This window comes from Otolemur garnettii, unplaced genomic scaffold (assembly GCF_000181295.1).
Source record: "Otolemur garnettii isolate 467f Iridium unplaced genomic scaffold, OtoGar3 scaffold00088, whole genome shotgun sequence".
NCBI classification, from domain to species: Eukaryota; Metazoa; Chordata; class Mammalia; order Primates; family Galagidae; genus Otolemur; species Otolemur garnettii.
Window position 1 is genome coordinate 6,297,610 of NW_003852483.1, and position 16,570 is coordinate 6,314,179.

The window sequence follows — 16,570 nt, forward strand, 5'->3', positions numbered from 1 at the left end:
ATCAAACCAATAACCAGAAGAACAGAGTCCCTCTAAATAGGAGACAGAACCCCTCAAAACATCTTCCAACTCAACCAAACAGGGTATGGCTGATTCATATTCACAAGTACTACCCACTATCACTGAGAAGCCATTTTAACTTCAAAGCCTAGAAGCAAAGAAGATCAAATGGAAGAAAGAAGAGAGAGAAGTAAGTAGGGGAAGGAAATACAGAGTAAGAAACCACACATGTGTAGAGACTGAGAAGAAAGTCACTGGCACATGAAGAATCAAAACAGATCATCTCCCCCAAGGGATTACAATGTAGCTACTGTAGAAGATCTTAACTGTAAAGAAATTGTGGAATGACAGAAATGGATATCAGAGTATGCATGGCAAAAATGATAAGGGGAATTGAAGGAAAAGTGGAAAACCAAACAAAGGAAATCCAAAAATTGACCCAAGAATTTAATGAAAGATTAAGATAAAGTCTCCAAGGATCTGGACAAAATTAGAAAAGATAAAATGGAGCTTAAAGAAATAAAGAATTCATTCACAGAATTTCAAAATGTAGTAGAAATTTTCAATAACAGATTAAGCCATGGAGAAGGAACCTCAGAGTTTGAAGACAATATTCTTGAATTTAGCCAGTCATTTTAAAAGGCAGAAAAAAAGAGAGTAAAAGTGACATAATCTCTTAGAGAATTATAGGACTACCTGAAGCACACAAACATAGGAATTATGAATATTCCTGGAGGAGAAGAAGAGAATATGTTTCAATTCAAACAGAACATCTCCTAGACATATAGTAATTAATCTGGCCAAAGTCAAAATGAAAGAGAAAATTCTGCAAACAGCCAAGTGTAAGCAGCAGGACACATCAGAGTGACATCTGACTTTTCGGCTGAAACATTACAAGCCAGGAGGGAGTGGGCTCCTACTTAAATCTTTTCAAACAAAACAATGGCTAACCTAGGATTCTGTACCCTGCTAAACTACGTTTCATATTTGATGGAGAAATCAAATCTTTTAGTGGCAAGAAAACACCGAGGAAATACACCACTCCTAGACCAAAGACCAGCTCTTCAAGAAGTGATCAGACCAGTACTTTTGTGCTGACCAACACAATGGACCACCAGCAAAGTAAAGTCACTTGGAAACTAAAAGATAAAGCCTGATTTTCACAATGGCACTAATGCCAAAACAAAACAGTAGACATCCATACAACAAGTAAAACAGAAATCCACTCTATGTATCAATCTTCTCAGTAAATGTGAACAGCCTAAATTCTCCAATGAAGAGGCACAAAATTAGAAAAGATTAGATAAAAAGTACATACTAACTATATGCTGTCAGGAAACACATTTAACCTCCAAATACATAACAAGACTCAGGGTTGGAGAATAGCCAAATTGAAATGAGAAGAAAGTTAAGAGTCACATCATATTTGCAGATACAAATGGTTTCAAAGCAACAAAAGTAATGAAAGATAAATATATACTGGTGAAGGGCACAATACAACAAGAAGACACTTCAATCCTAAATATTTATGTACCTAACTCAAACAGTCCCAGATCTATAAAACAAACCCTACTTGGTCTGAACAATTTGATAACCTATAACACCCCACTTGAAAGAACGGGACAGATGGACAGATGCTCTAAGCAAAAACTAAATAAAGAAACACTGAATTTAAGCATGACTTTAGAACAGTGGTTCTCAACCTGTGGGTTGTGATCCTTTTGGACTGTATTAAAGGTTTGTGGCATTAGGAAGGCTGAGAACCACTGCTCTAGAATAAGTGGGCCTAACAGACATATACAAAATATTTCATCCCAGTAATACTGAATATACATTCTTCTCATCAGCTCATGGATCGTTCTCCCAAATTCATCATATCCTAGGACACAAATTAAACCTCAACAAATTTAAAAGAATAGAAATAATACCTTATATCTTTACAAATTACAATGAAATAAAAGTAGAACTCAATTCTAACGGAAATCTTCATCCCCACACAAAGTCTTGGAAACTAAACAACCTTTTGCTGAACAACAGCTGGGTTAAGGAAGAGATAAAGAAGGAAATCATTAGATTCCTTGAACAAAAAGAAAATGAAGTCACAAACTAACAAAACCTGTGGGATATTACAAAAGCAGTTCTAACATGATAATTTATCACATTAAATGCCCACATTCAGAAGGCAGAAAGAGCACAAATCAACAACCTAATGAATCATCTCAAGGAAATGGAAAAGGAAGAGCAATCAACTCCCAAACCTAGCAGAAAAAAGAAATGAACAAAATTAGATCATAACTAAATGAAATCTAGAACAAAAGCACTATTCAGAACATTAAAAAAAATAAAAACTTGGTTCTTTGAAAAATACAAAATTGATAAATTCTTGGTCAGATTAACTAGATACAGAAAAGCAAGATCTCTAATAAGCTCAGTCAGAAACCCAAAAGGGTAAATAACAACAAATACCATAGATATACAAAAGGTAATTGCCAAATACTACAAAAAATCTCTGCCCAGAAATTTGAAAAAGTGGAGGAAACGGATCAATTCTTAGAAGTACACTCCCTTCCTAGACTCAACCGGGAAGAAATAGAATGCTTGAACAGACCAATATCAAGCACCAAAACTGTAACAAGTATAAAAAAGCTTCCAACAACAACAACAAAAATACTAGACCAGACAGTTTTACACCAGAATTCTACCAAACTTTCATGAAGTGTTTGCACTTATACTGCACAACCCATTCCAAAACGTGAGAAGGATGAAATCCTCCCCAATTTCTTCTACAAAGCAAATATCACCCTAATTCCCAAACCAAAAAAGGACACAACAAAAGAAGAAAACTACATACCAATTTAATTAATAAAGATTAACACAAAAATACTCAATAAAATCTTAGCAAATAGATTCAGCTACACATAGAAAAAACAATTCCTCACAATCAAGTGGGCTTCATCCTTTGGATTCAAGTCTCATTCAACACATACATAGCCATAAATGTAACTCACTACATAAGCAGAAGTAAAACCAAAGACCATCTAATCCTCTCAATAGATGGAGAAAAGGCATTTAACAAAGTTCAGTTTCCTTTTTTTTTTTTTTTTTTGAGACAGAGTCTCACTGTGTCCCCCTTGGTAGAGTGCCAGGGCATCACAGCACCATCTAACTCTTAGGCTTAAGCAATTCTCTTACCTCAGCCTCCCAAGTGGCTGGGACTACAGATGCCCACCACAACACCCTCTATTTTTTTGTTGCAGTTGTCATTGTTTTTAAGCTGGCCCAGGCAGGTTTTGAACCCGCCAGCCATGGTGTATGTGGCTGGAGCTGTAACAACTGTGCTACAAGCACCAAGCATCAGCATCATTTTGTTGGTAAGAACACTTAAGAAAATAGGCACAGATGGGATGGGACATTTCTTAAACTTATAGAAGCTATGTAAAACAAACCTACAGCCCATATTATATTGAATGGAAAAAAACTGAAAGCATTTCCGCATAGAACTAAAATCAAACAAGGATGTCCACTATCACTGTTATTATTCAGGATATTGCTGAAAGTCCTAACCAATATATATAATCAGTCAGGAGAAGAATATCAAGGTATCCAAGTGGGGACAGAGGAGGTCAAACTATCACTCTTTGCTGATGATATAATCTTAAAACTAGAAAATTCAAGGACTCAACCATGAGACTCCTGGAAGTCATCAAGAAATGCAGCAGTATCTCAGAATATAAACTAAATGTTCACAAATTAGTAGTCTTCATATATTCCAGTAGCAGACAAACTGGAAACAAAATCAAAGATATAATACCCTTCACCATAGTATCAAAGAAAATGAAATACCTTGGAATGTACTTAAAGAATGTGAAAGATCTCTGCAGAGAGAACTATGAAACACTGAGAAAATAAATAGCAGAGATTATTAAGAGATGGAAGAACATACCACAATCGTAGTTGTGAAGAATCAACAAATAAAACAATGCTCAATGTCTCTAATTATCAGAGATATGCAAATAAAAACCACTTTGAGATATCTCCTAACCCTAGTGAAAATGGCCCCCACAGCACAAGGTCTCAAAGTAACAGATACAGGCATAGGTGCAGAGAGAAGGAAACACTTGTGCAGTGTTGGGGGGGACTGCAAATTAGTACTGCCTTTTTGGAAAGAAATATTGAGATTCCTCAAAGAACTAAAAATAGATCTACCATTTGATCCCATTACTAGGTACATATTCAAGAGAAAAAGAGTCATTTTACCATAAGGACATTTGTACTCAAATGTTTATAGCAGCTCAATCCACAACTGCAAAGATGTGAAAAAAACCCAAATGCCATTCGGCACATGAATGGATTAATAAACAGAGGTATATTTACAACATGAAATGCTATTCAGCCATAAAAAAGATGGAGACTTTTTATCTTTTCTTTCTTTTTTTTTTTTTTTGGACAGGGCTGAGTTTGAACCCGCCACCTCTGGCATATGGGGCTGGCGCCTTACTCCTTTGAGTCACAGGTGCTGTCTGACTTTGTATCTTTTATAACACCCTGGATAGATTTACAGAACACGCTCCTAAGTAAAGTATCACAGAAGTGGAAAAACAAACATCACATATACTCAATATTAAGTCAAAATTTGGTAGATTAATAACTATGTGCTCACTTAAGAGAAAAATTCAATCAAATTGAAGGAGGAAGGAGGGGGAGAGTAGGCATTGTTACCCAAAGGGAACAATGCACACACAGGTGTATGACACCCTTCCTGGGCAAAGGAAACAACAACAACTTGAACTGTATCTTACAAATACAAAGAATGTAACCTAATCACATGTATATTCACATTAACCTGAAATTTTAAAAAATTTAAGAGTAGACACAAGGGGGGTATCTTGGTCCTTCTATTTGAAAACCCTTAATTCAACATTATCCACACATGGAATTTCTTAGATCACTAACAATCTTGGACACATGATTATTCCTAGAGCTAACTGTGTTCTTTTGAGGGTAGCATGCATAGTGGCCTTTTCTTTTTTTTGAAGACCTCTTACATTATCATTCATTCAAGATAAATTAAGACATTTACTTATTGAAACAGTGAAAATATTAAGCTCTCCAGATGTATTTTGTATCTTCCTAAAGGGAAAAAAAAACACAACTGACTAGAGATAAAAATGTACATATTATTAAAAGGTAAATTGAGAAAAAGTAAAATTTAAAGAGTTTATTTGAGCTAACAGTGATGCAGGAATTGAGCAGCTTTACATGGAAAGTTATTTGAGAGCTCTTCCAAGGGTTTGAAAGAGGAGGGCTTCTATAGGGTGAACAGAGAAGTAAAGCAAAAAAAAAAAAAAATATATATATATATGTATATATATAATACATATATTTTTTACATATATATGTAATATAGATATACATATTTTATATATATATATACACATATATATATATATATACACACACACACATACATACACACAGAGGGTGCCAAAAAATTTATACACATATTTTCAGAAAGAAAAAGATATCTTAAAATTATAATACTCAATATATGCTGATAATGTTTATTATCTTGTATATTGTATCTTGTATCTCTTATAATTGCAGAAGTCAAATGTGACTTGAGTATTACAATTTTCATACAATATTTTTTCCTTTTCTAAAATGTGTATACATTTTTTGGTACCCTTTGCATATATATTTGATCAGTTACTTATAGAATTTCTTTACTTGGTCTATCCTGCTGGAAAGTCCCTAGTTATATTAGTTAGTGGCTCCTGATTTCTTAGCCTTAGTTTTACTTTTCCTTAATATAAGCATTTACTAGAAATAGCCCCAGTTAAATTTTGCTTGGGTTTGCAAATCAAGCAAGGTTAACATCACTCACATGTATGAGGCCTCACTGGTTTTGTCTGCTCAGGGATTCTTCAGGCCATTTTAATTTACTCTAATGCTATAAATATACTCTATGTGGCAAAGGACAGCTCAGTGAAGTCTTTGAATATGTGTGGTTATATATTTGGAAATGTGCATATTCCATGTGAAATAACCACAAATACTGATAAGGCAGAATGCAATATATCGGATTGCATGTAAAAAGACTTTCTATTAGATCTGTATTTCTGTTTATAGACATAAATATACAATTTAATTACTATAAGAAAGAAGGAATATATTTAGTTTTCTAGTATGAATTATACATGATGGAATTACTTGAGTGACACTTCAGGTATTTATCAAGCGTATAGTAAAAAGTGGCTGTCTGCCTCTATACTCATCATGGAATTCCCTACTTAATTCAAACTTTTCTTACTTCAAAAATGAGTTTTCTGATCACATATATGGGGATTTGGAATGACAACAGAACACTTTAAAGTACAAGTGTCATGTGATATGTTTCCTCTAGTGATTATTTCTCTTAACTGTGAGTTCCAGGTGTGAGCCTAATCTTTGGACTCACATAATATCTCACAGAAGTATTTGAAGGGTTGATACCAGGTTTTGTTATTGTTTGGGGTGTTTTTTTAAATAAAAAGCCAAATTTCCTTTCTAATAAAAAAATACAATTTTTTCCATTTTTTTTTTTTTTTTGGCTGTATATATTGTCTTAGTGTGAGCAGCTATAACAAAATACCATGGACTGAGTGGCTTAAAGAACAAACATTTATTTCCAATAATTTTGGAGGCTGGCAAGTCCAAGATCAAGGTACTATTAGACTGGGATGTCTGGTGAGGGCCAGCTTCCTGGACATGGTCTTGTCATTGTAACCTCACATGGCAGGAGCAGCAAGGGAGTTCTGTTGGGCTTCTTTTATAAGGGCACTAATTCCATTAATGGGGGCTCCCTCCAAAGCCTCCTGATACTTTAACCTTCTAGGATTTTAACATGAATTTGGAGGGAACACACAACATTCAGTACTTCACACAATGTGACACCAATTACACTATGGACTCATTTCATATGCTTGTCTCCTATTAATTAACATTTGTTTATTATTACTGATGTTTGTAAAGGTCTTCATAGTCAGTTTTATATATACTGTTACTTCCTTAACATTTAAAAAATATGTATTTATCTATCAATAAGCTAACCTGTGTAATAATATTTCACTAGTATGAGGCAATATGACTTAAATATAAATATAAGTAATATTTTATGTAAGCCAATGACTTTGGACAATATGACTTGTTTTGTTTTTACCAGCTAACTGCTAGAAGTCTAAATTTATTTATCTCTTATAGATATTTGATTATGATATTTGATGTTTGTGAGGTTCTACTTGTTTCTTATTTACTATGCACAGCTAACATTGATTTTCATTATTGTTAAGTGGAAATACGAAGTTATTTTAAAAGCAAGCAAATTTTCTGCAGATGCTTATTTTTTCTTGGAAAGAACGATGAATCAAATGTTTTATGTTCTTTACAAATTCAAAGGTATTTATTTCATAGAAAGATACAAATCATTTTCTTAGCATTAACTTGGTTTACTAGAGACTCAAGATGCAAGGCAATAGAGATAAAAATCGTTCCACTGCCAAGTTGTTCAGTTGCCATCACTTACCTCCAAAATAATAGGTGTCACCTGAATCAATCAGCATAGTCACCAGGGGCTGAACAGCTGTGTCATCATCCACTGCCACACTCAGATGACTCCATTTAGCAAATAAGGACACAGAATGCCACTGCCCATCATTTAAGCCAGCACCTAGAGGGAAAAGAATCAAAGACAACTCGAAATTACCAACTTTGTAAACACTTGAAAATAATTCAATTCGGATCACTGAATAAGTCAGAGAGAATGGTATTTACATGCTGTTTTGTCACTGAGAAAAATATTAACCACCTTTCCTTAATGAAAAGATTTCATTTATTAGGACAGTAACACATGAAGGAAGATAATACTTTTTCAAAAGAGTCATTGTAACAAATTTTGATGATGTGCTTAAATTAGCACCTCAAATTTAATCACCAAATATATATGTTCAAAGTCTTTGCCAGTGTGATTTAAAAAAAAAACACAGTTTAATCCAATCTTCAAGTGAAAATTTACTTGCTTCACTGAAAATAGCAAAAATACTTTAAAAGAATCAAGGAAATGAGTTGATAAAATTGTGTCAAGAATAACTGTGATACAACATGATTTGCAATGGAAGGAAAGATCACTGCATGTCCTATCTAGTGCCCCCATTCAGGCAAACTCTGCTTTCACTATCTGAGCTATTTTACAACTCTGTAAATTGTAGAGAACTGACAGTAATACAAAACGATTTTTGTAGATAGAAATGCAAATTACTTGTGCCTTCTGGGGTGCAGGTGGTTATCGAGCCATTTCATATCTGTCTGTAAATTCATTTTAGTGTTCCTTATCTGCCAGTACATGTGGTAATTTGAATTTCCTTTGAGCTTATTGTAACATCCTAGTGGTTTCGTCATTAATTAACGAGTTAAAATTGTTGATATATGTTCATATGCTCCCTGATTGAGCACACTATGATTATATAATTATACCTTTTAAAGAAATTGTTACTTATGAATAAGAAAATGCTTAGGAAAAGACTGGAGGTGTACTTTACATGTATGCACACCATTGTTTGTATATTTACATTCACAGCCACATTATTCTATGATTCCTAGTATTAACTATGAAGTTAATCTTGTGAAATAATTTGATAACCTAATGAATTGCCTTTGATGGTGAACTTAAAGTATTTAAAATCACTGGAGGTATTCTGTGTTTTCTTTCACTTGGTAATATGTCAAGGATAAATGCCAATGAATGGATTAAAAATGAGATCATCTTCATATTAAATTAACATTGCATTTATGTTTAAAATTAGCCCCACATCAAAACTACCTTAGGAGTCGTAGATATCATAATAAACATTAGATTAACAGAAGTTTTTCAATAAAGTTAACATTTTAGTTGATGTTTTTAGAAAGCCTATTAATTATTAAAAATGACCCTGTGCTTGATTTCCTTTCCAAACATACATTTATCTGAATGAAGTTAATATATTATGAGCATTTCAAATATAGTACTTCTTAAAAATTAATATTAATATTTCACCATTTCCTTTTAACCTTCAGTGATAGATGGAACAAAACAGAAGTAATAGTAATGTGTTGAGGAAAAATTGTACTTTAAAATCAACTAAGATTCCTGGGTATCTCCAGTGTAAAACTAGTCATTGTGTAAACACAAAATCTCCAGGATTAATCTGATTGTACAGGTGTCTGTGCCTTTTGCCTTCTTTGAGTTCTTTTCACACTCTGGAAATTATAGAAAATTGAAATCAAGAAAAGGATTTTTGTCCACAGACATGCAAATGAATTTTGTGTGGTAAGAATATAATTGGCCCTTCTCTCTGTTCCTTCATCCCATCCATGGAAGATGCCAGTTTTATATTATATGCAAATTCATTGTAGCCTACTGGTTACATATCCAGGATTCTTTGAATTCTCTTATGAACTTGTGGCATCTTACTGATTTCTTCCTAACTAATGAATTAAGTGAAGTCTTTGACATGTTGTTTTCATAATTGTATAAATCCCTAATATCCTTTTTATAAATATCTTTTGACAAATAAAAGCAGATTTTTGGATGCTATTTTTTCATGTTTATCATCCAAATATTTTTTCTTTTTTTTTTCTTCTGTCAGGTTGAATTTGGTCATTGGCCGTAGTTTATTCCCAAGAAAATGAGTACAGTGGCATCTATAAAATTTTCATGAAAAATTATTAAGTTAATTAATTCCCCACAACATAAATATTATTTGAAGTATGTTCAAAAATGAAGACAACCTCTTGTCAAAAACTACAACATTTTAAATGCAGAGGCAAAATAACCACTCTCAGGAAGCCATGAGCTGAAACGAAATCCTGATATGATTTAAGGACTTTAATGAATTATTATGAAACCCAGAACTGGAAAAAATGCTTGCTCTGCATTTCACTGTACCTCAAATATATGCAATTTATTAGCAATAAAGTTGAACCAACTAATGTAGGAAGAAATTGAGGGCAGTTTTTGAACTGGGCAAAAGACATTACTGGATATCGTTTCAATGGAAGGATTAGCTCATCTTACAAGGATGTCTGACCTTTATTTCTTTCTCTCTCTCTATTTTCTATTCTCATGGGGGAACAAAAGTTGTCTTGGGCCACACATTAAACACACAAACACTAATGAAAGCTGATTAGTAAAAATAAATAAATAAATACAAGGAGTGGGTATACTTTTTGTGATATCTGACACCACAGAAAAGCAAAATAAGTCCTCACAAAATCAGCATGCAGTCCATGGGCTGTCCAGGCAGGCTGCATGGTGGACCCCCCAGCGTAAACCTTCATCTTTGAGTAGGTTACTTCACAGTTGTGTAGTGATAGAAGTTAACTTGCAAGAAATTGATAGTAATGCCAACAATCTTGTTCGTAGAGATATAAACTCTGTTTGGGAAAGGGATTTATTTACTTTTCCCTGTGGATATTGACAATGTTTGTACTTATTTCTAATTTCATTTCACATTCCTTTACTAACTATAAATGTGTGGCATTGGGAACTCTTTAAATTGACTTTACTGATGTAAGGGCAAGCATAAATCTGAAAAAAAAAAAAAATCAATCCAACAAAAATCTTCCTTGGTGTCAAAAGGCATAAAGACTTTCACTTACTGTCCCTTTTCCTAGAGCAGTGGTTGTCAAGCTTCCTAATGCCATGAACCTTTAATACAGTCCAAAGGGGTCTCCACCCACAGGGTAAGAACCGCTGTTTTAGAAAAATACGTTAACTATAATTTTTTTCTCTGTCTTTTTGAAGCATACATAAATCTTTTTTAAAAACTTAGTTTTAACATAAGTTTTTACAAAGGATTTTTTAAAACTTTTAACCTCTTTCTAGTTTTACAACCTCAAAATGTTTTTCTTGAGGACCTTGGAGACATTGCTTTGAAATGTAAACATCAAGAAAGATAGCACCCCTAGCTCCCTGTCTCTTTGGGAGTTTAACTTAGGTTAAAGAGATATAAGGAGTTTTCGTTTTCTTTGGGTTAAGGCAATGCTCTAATACAGATGGTCTCCTCAATCACCAGGTGAATTTAGGATGGGCTATGGGTAGCAAACAGTACTGTCACCTCCCCTTACTGGAGGACAATTTATCCATTATTTTGAAAACATGTGTGTAATGGGTTGTATCTGCCTGGCTATACACAAAGATGAAATTTCTTTCTTCGTGATCATTTTAAGTGGCTGCCTGAAATGTGCAGTACAGTCTGGTTTATTCCTCATTCAATAATAAAACTATTTAATTCTTTTTTATCTTGTGAAAAGGATTCACTAGGTTGATAAGCAATTTAATCTTTAATTATTTCCTCAATACTGGCTCCCTTGTTAAGTAATGAGTAAAATAAAATCTTTGACATATGTTAATTTTGTATATGTGTGCTGGTCCTGACTTTACAGTTTGGCGGGGTGTGTGGGCAGGGAGGCACTATTTTTGAGGAAATGGAAAATAGGTTTGCATTTTTAAAAGATAAAAAAATGTTCATCTCCAAATATCTATTTTATCTCCTACAGTTTACCTTGGATCAGAGACGGACACAGATTCTAACACCTGAAGCTTGCCGGAAGTACTGAGATAAGGTCCCACCCTCTGAATTCCTTTTTCACAGGTCTGGAAATTCTGCTTTCATACAGCACATTTAACAGAGGTCTAAGTTAAGAGTGTATCTAAGTAGCCAAAGGAATCTCTCTTTGAGTAGGATAATCCCCTCATTTTAAGGGAGCGGCCCAGCTCCTTTCTTGTGCTTTCTTTCTTAAACCCTCCATCTTTTAAAAAAGCCCTCATTTGGTTCTGATGCCAAGTTTGACATGATATCAATGGAGGACTCAGATCTCCTCCTAAATTTGCAAATCCAATCAGCAAAATTCAACAATTCTGTATTATCAAACTTGTCCACACCATATAGCACAACAGAAGCAGATTAGTTGCCATCTATTGTTAGTGGGTCCTGCCTCCTGGGATTTCAGCCCCTAACCTGGCAGACGTATCAAAGCATTTTCCCAACAGGCCCTAGATGAGGAGTGGGGACCAGAGCGGGCCTGTGTGGGGGTGGCCATTGTGCTAATAAATCAGCTTTCCTTCCTTATTGTTCCCTGCAAAGATCTAAGATTTACCATTTCACAAGTGAAAATAGGCTGGTTTAGGAGGTTCAATCATTTGCATATTAGGAGGGCAGCAAGTGGAGGGACTGAGATTCCACCCTGGTGTCAGTCTGTTTCAGAAAACTAATCAGCCATCTGTAAAAGAATTCATGGCATTTGCTGGCATCTTTCACTATGAGGTGATAGGGAATATTTCTTTGCAGAATAGAAAGGGGGAGCAGGAGAGAAGAAAAGTGAATGCATCTGGATGTTGCTCACTCTGTGAAGTCTTGACTGTTTGGGAAGTCTTGAGCTCTTTGGGATGGATGATGAGTGTATGTTTGTCAGCAAACTGAACTTAAGTGGATTACATATTTTCCTTGCATTACAGGGAGTTATGTTTGCAGAAGTGCTCATATGTAGTCATTTTGGTCAAAAGAACACTTGAGGGACGGCTGTGTGTCCCACATAAGAACACAGTCTGAGAGGAAATGGAAATCCCCTTCCTCCAGGTGGGGCATCCAGTATCTCATTACCTCAATTACTAACTTAATGCAGAATGAGTCATCTGCTGGATGTCTGTTCAGTTTAGGAAGCATCTCTGTTACCTGCTGTGATGTTCCTCCATGGCTGTCCCTTCTGGAAGAGACTCAGTCTGAGTTTTCCATCCTTAAGAAAGAGAAGAAAACTCTCTGCACCACGTCGAAGTTCACCAAAAAGCAAACATCCTGCTCTGTTCCATGTTCTAAATTGAAAAGTGACAAACACTTTGTTGTCTCCAGAGTTGCCTGGCAGGGCCAGGTAACTTGTGGAACTCAGAAAAGTCACAGGGACAGTCTGTGCCTTTGGACATGAGAAGGACATATTTCCCTGTAAAGGAAACAAAAGAACGCGTTGAGAGGACTCAGAGTGGTGCTTCTATCTAATTAAAGGTAGATTCTGCAAAGATTTACAAAGGCTTTTTATCAGTCTGAAATTTTATAAATTAGCCTGCCTGCTAAAGCTTAAATCTATGGCATTTATCTTATCTTCCAAAGTATTATCATAATTGGACAAAGCTATCCCTGGGGGAGGGGGTTGTGTGTGTGTGTGTGTAAAATTCTTCACTTTTCTATTTCTCAGTATTACCAAAGGAATATCGATAAAAGTTAATTCAATAGGTGTTTATTTATGCCATTACCTTCCAGGCCCTATGCTAGGCCTAAACAGGACATGTCCACATTCCTGGACTCTCCTCCTGAGCAACATTTGGTCTTGCCTAAACTACAGTCCTCAAAATCTACTGTGTAGCAGCTTTGCTATTCTACTAGTTTGCTCATTAGTTAATAAGTTGATTAAATCTTTGATGCATGTTTGATATTTGTGTGAGTCATTTTTTATCTTTTGGAAAATTATACTTTTACAGCATTTCAAATGTTTTTCAGATCTAACAGTTTGCTTATAGTATTTTAGCATGGGAATATTAGTTTTATATAATTAATACATCTATTTTTTCTCTAACAGCTACTGACTTTTCAATCTTTGTCAGGAAAGTTTCACAACTCCCTAGGTCCTATAAATGGTCTCATAGATTTTCTTCCAAGATTTGTTGTTGTTTATTTCTGATCCTCCTGAATTTGCACATTTCATCATATGTAAAATAGTGATCCATTTTTCTTTTCTGCCTATGAACACTTATTTGCTCCAGCAGAATTTAGGAAATAATCCATCCCCTTTACACTGAATTGAACCATACACCTTGCATATAACTTTGCATGTATAATGGGACCTTTCTGGGATGTATACTTTGCCCTACTGACTATTGTATTCCTATCTAATACCATATTGATTCTAGCACAGTGGCTTCTTTTTTTTTAAAGATAGGTCTCCCTGCATTGCCAGAGATAAAGAACAATAGCATCATCATAGCTCACTGCAACCTCAAACCCCTGGGCTTGCATAATCCTCCTGCCTCAGCCTTCTAAGGAGCTGGGACTACAGGCATGTGCACTACCACAATTGGCTAATTTTTCTATTTTTTGCAGAGATAGTGTCTCTCTCTTGTTCATACTGGTTTAGAACTCTTGGCCTGAGTGATCCTCCCACCTTGCCTAGCAGAGTGCTAGGATGACAGATGTAAGCCACCTCGCCTGATCATATATTTGTTTTTGTTTTTATTTTAGCTGGTGGAAGGAAGGGGTAATTCTTGGGTATTTATTCACACATATGAATTTCAGTTCCAGAGAAAATACCCAGAAATTCAGATTCAAATCGGAATTTCCATTGATTATTTCTATTAATCAGCTATAAATGATCTTAGAGAAAAAAATGTTACTGAAGCAAGACAGATAATCTAGGGTAGTGGTTCTTGAGCCTTGCTAAGCAGTTGTCACTAAGAGAGTTATTAAAACCCACAACCAGGCCAATTAAATTCCAATCTCTGAAGGTGGATGCAGGTAACAAAATATTTTAAGTTTCCTCTGATGATTCCAAGATAAAGCCAAGTTTAAAAATCATTCATCCTGGGTGGTGCTGTGGCTCAAAGGAGTAGGGAGCTGGCCTCATATGCTGGAGGTGGTGGGTTCAAACCCAGTCCCAGCCAAAAACTGCAAAAAAAAAAAAAAAACATTCATCCAGGGGTAAAATCCTCTTTTAAGACTGACTAACATCTTGGTCACACTTCTAATCCTAGCACTCTGGGAGGCCAAGGCAGGTGGATTTCCTGAGCTCACAGGTCCAAGACCAGCCTGAGCAAGAGCGAGACCTCATCTCTAAACATAGCCAGGCATTATGGCTGGCGTTTGTAGTTCCAGCTACTCAGAAGGAAGAGAATCACTTGAGCCCTGGAGTTTGAGGTTGCTATGAGCTACAATGCCATAGTACTCTTCCAAGGCTGAAAAAATGAGACCCTTGTCTCAAAAAAAAAAAAAAGACTGACTTACATCTTTAAAAAATTCTCACCTAACACACTTTAGAAACTGATATAATTCAGTTTTCATTTTAAAATATCTTGGCAAAGCACAGTGGCATGCAGCTGTAATCTCAGCATTTCGGGAGGCTGAGTTGGGAGGATCATTTGAGGACAGGAGTTTGAGACCATCCTGAACAACATAGTGAGGCCACCTCTCTACAAAAAAAAAAAAAAAAAAAAAAAAAAAAAAAATTAGCTGGGCCTGATGGCAGATGCCTATAGTCCTAGCTTCTTAGGAGGCTGAGGCCGAAGATTGGCTTGATCCAGGAACTTGAAGTTACAATGACCTATGATCACGTCACTGTATTCCAACCAAGGTGACAGAGACAGACTCTGTCTCTACAAAATCAAATAGGTATGAAATAAAAAAAATTCGTAATACATATTATAACTATATATATATGTGTGTGTGTATATATATATGTATATATATATATAACTATATACATAAAAACATTTACTCTTGGTTGTTTTTTAAATTCTGCTGAATGTGAAATACTTCTTAGTGTAAGAGAATATTTGCTGTAATGAATTAATTATCAAAAGCTTAAGATTCATCTGATCCATCATATAAATTTAATCATTGAACTATAACATGTTTTGATGACAGTTTTTTATCAGCTGCCGATTGCTTGCCCTCATCACACATGAGTAGCTGACCACTACAACAACCAAAAAGCAAGGCTTCTTGCTACAGATGAATGATTATTAGTTCAATGAACCAATTCTGGAAACTGATTTTGCCAAGAAAATATATTTTAAATGTTTTCCTTTTAAATATTGAAGGAACTATTTTCCTATTTTTATAAAGAGCACATAAAAATGCAATAACTCTCAGAAAGAAGTTCTCATATCCAACACTCTGTACCCATATGCATAACTTAGAATGAATCCTCCTTTTGTTTGTTTTTATCTATGCTTACACATTTTGATATCCTTATACAATGTAATTAGTAAATCATTTTCTTGAGGATGACATTCAGAACTCAGAGGTATCAGGATAATTGTGGTTTTCCTGGTTGGCTGTAATCAGTGAATTGTCCTTAATCTAAGCTTAGTAGAGTTTAGATTAGTAAATCCACTGATCAACCAGAATAGCACGAAATGTGTATAAAAACCTGTGCTTGTTCTCCTCAAATCCTCTTGGCTCCCTGTATCATAAGGCCCAACTCACTCCCACCTGCCTGTAGGACAGCACCTTAAGTATTAATAATAACCCTACAGAAGTTAGGGTGGGAAGGAGGGATTCTTCCGTGAACCAAGGATTGGCAGATAATAGGTGGCTTCATGTTCATAATATGTTACGTCAGGCATCTTAACATGGATTCCCATTGGCCCAACAAATCTTTGTACTTTTATCTGAGCAAAGCACCTTTCACAAAGCCAACTTCACAGACAAGGTCTCCTTTCTCTTGCCTGTTCAGGCAACACTTAATATTTCAATCTCTCCATGGACAAGAGCTTGAGGCAGAGGGCTATTCC

At 35.2% G+C, this 16,570-nt stretch overlaps 1 protein-coding gene across 1 annotated transcript in view; it reads right to left on the reverse strand.

Annotated features, from left to right (window-relative positions):
* The window catches only part of LOC100959238 (contactin-associated protein-like 3), a 204,117-nt gene that overhangs the window by 71,445 nt on the left and 116,102 nt on the right, over positions 1-16,570 (reverse strand). Inside the window, exons 8-9 of the mRNA XM_003795034.1 lie at positions 12,747-13,008; positions 7,562-7,705 (exon numbers count right to left, since the gene is read on the reverse strand). Of these exons, the coding sequence (XP_003795082.1) occupies positions 7,562-7,705; positions 12,747-13,008 (406 nt within the window). The remainder of the gene's footprint in view (positions 1-7,561; positions 7,706-12,746; positions 13,009-16,570) is intronic.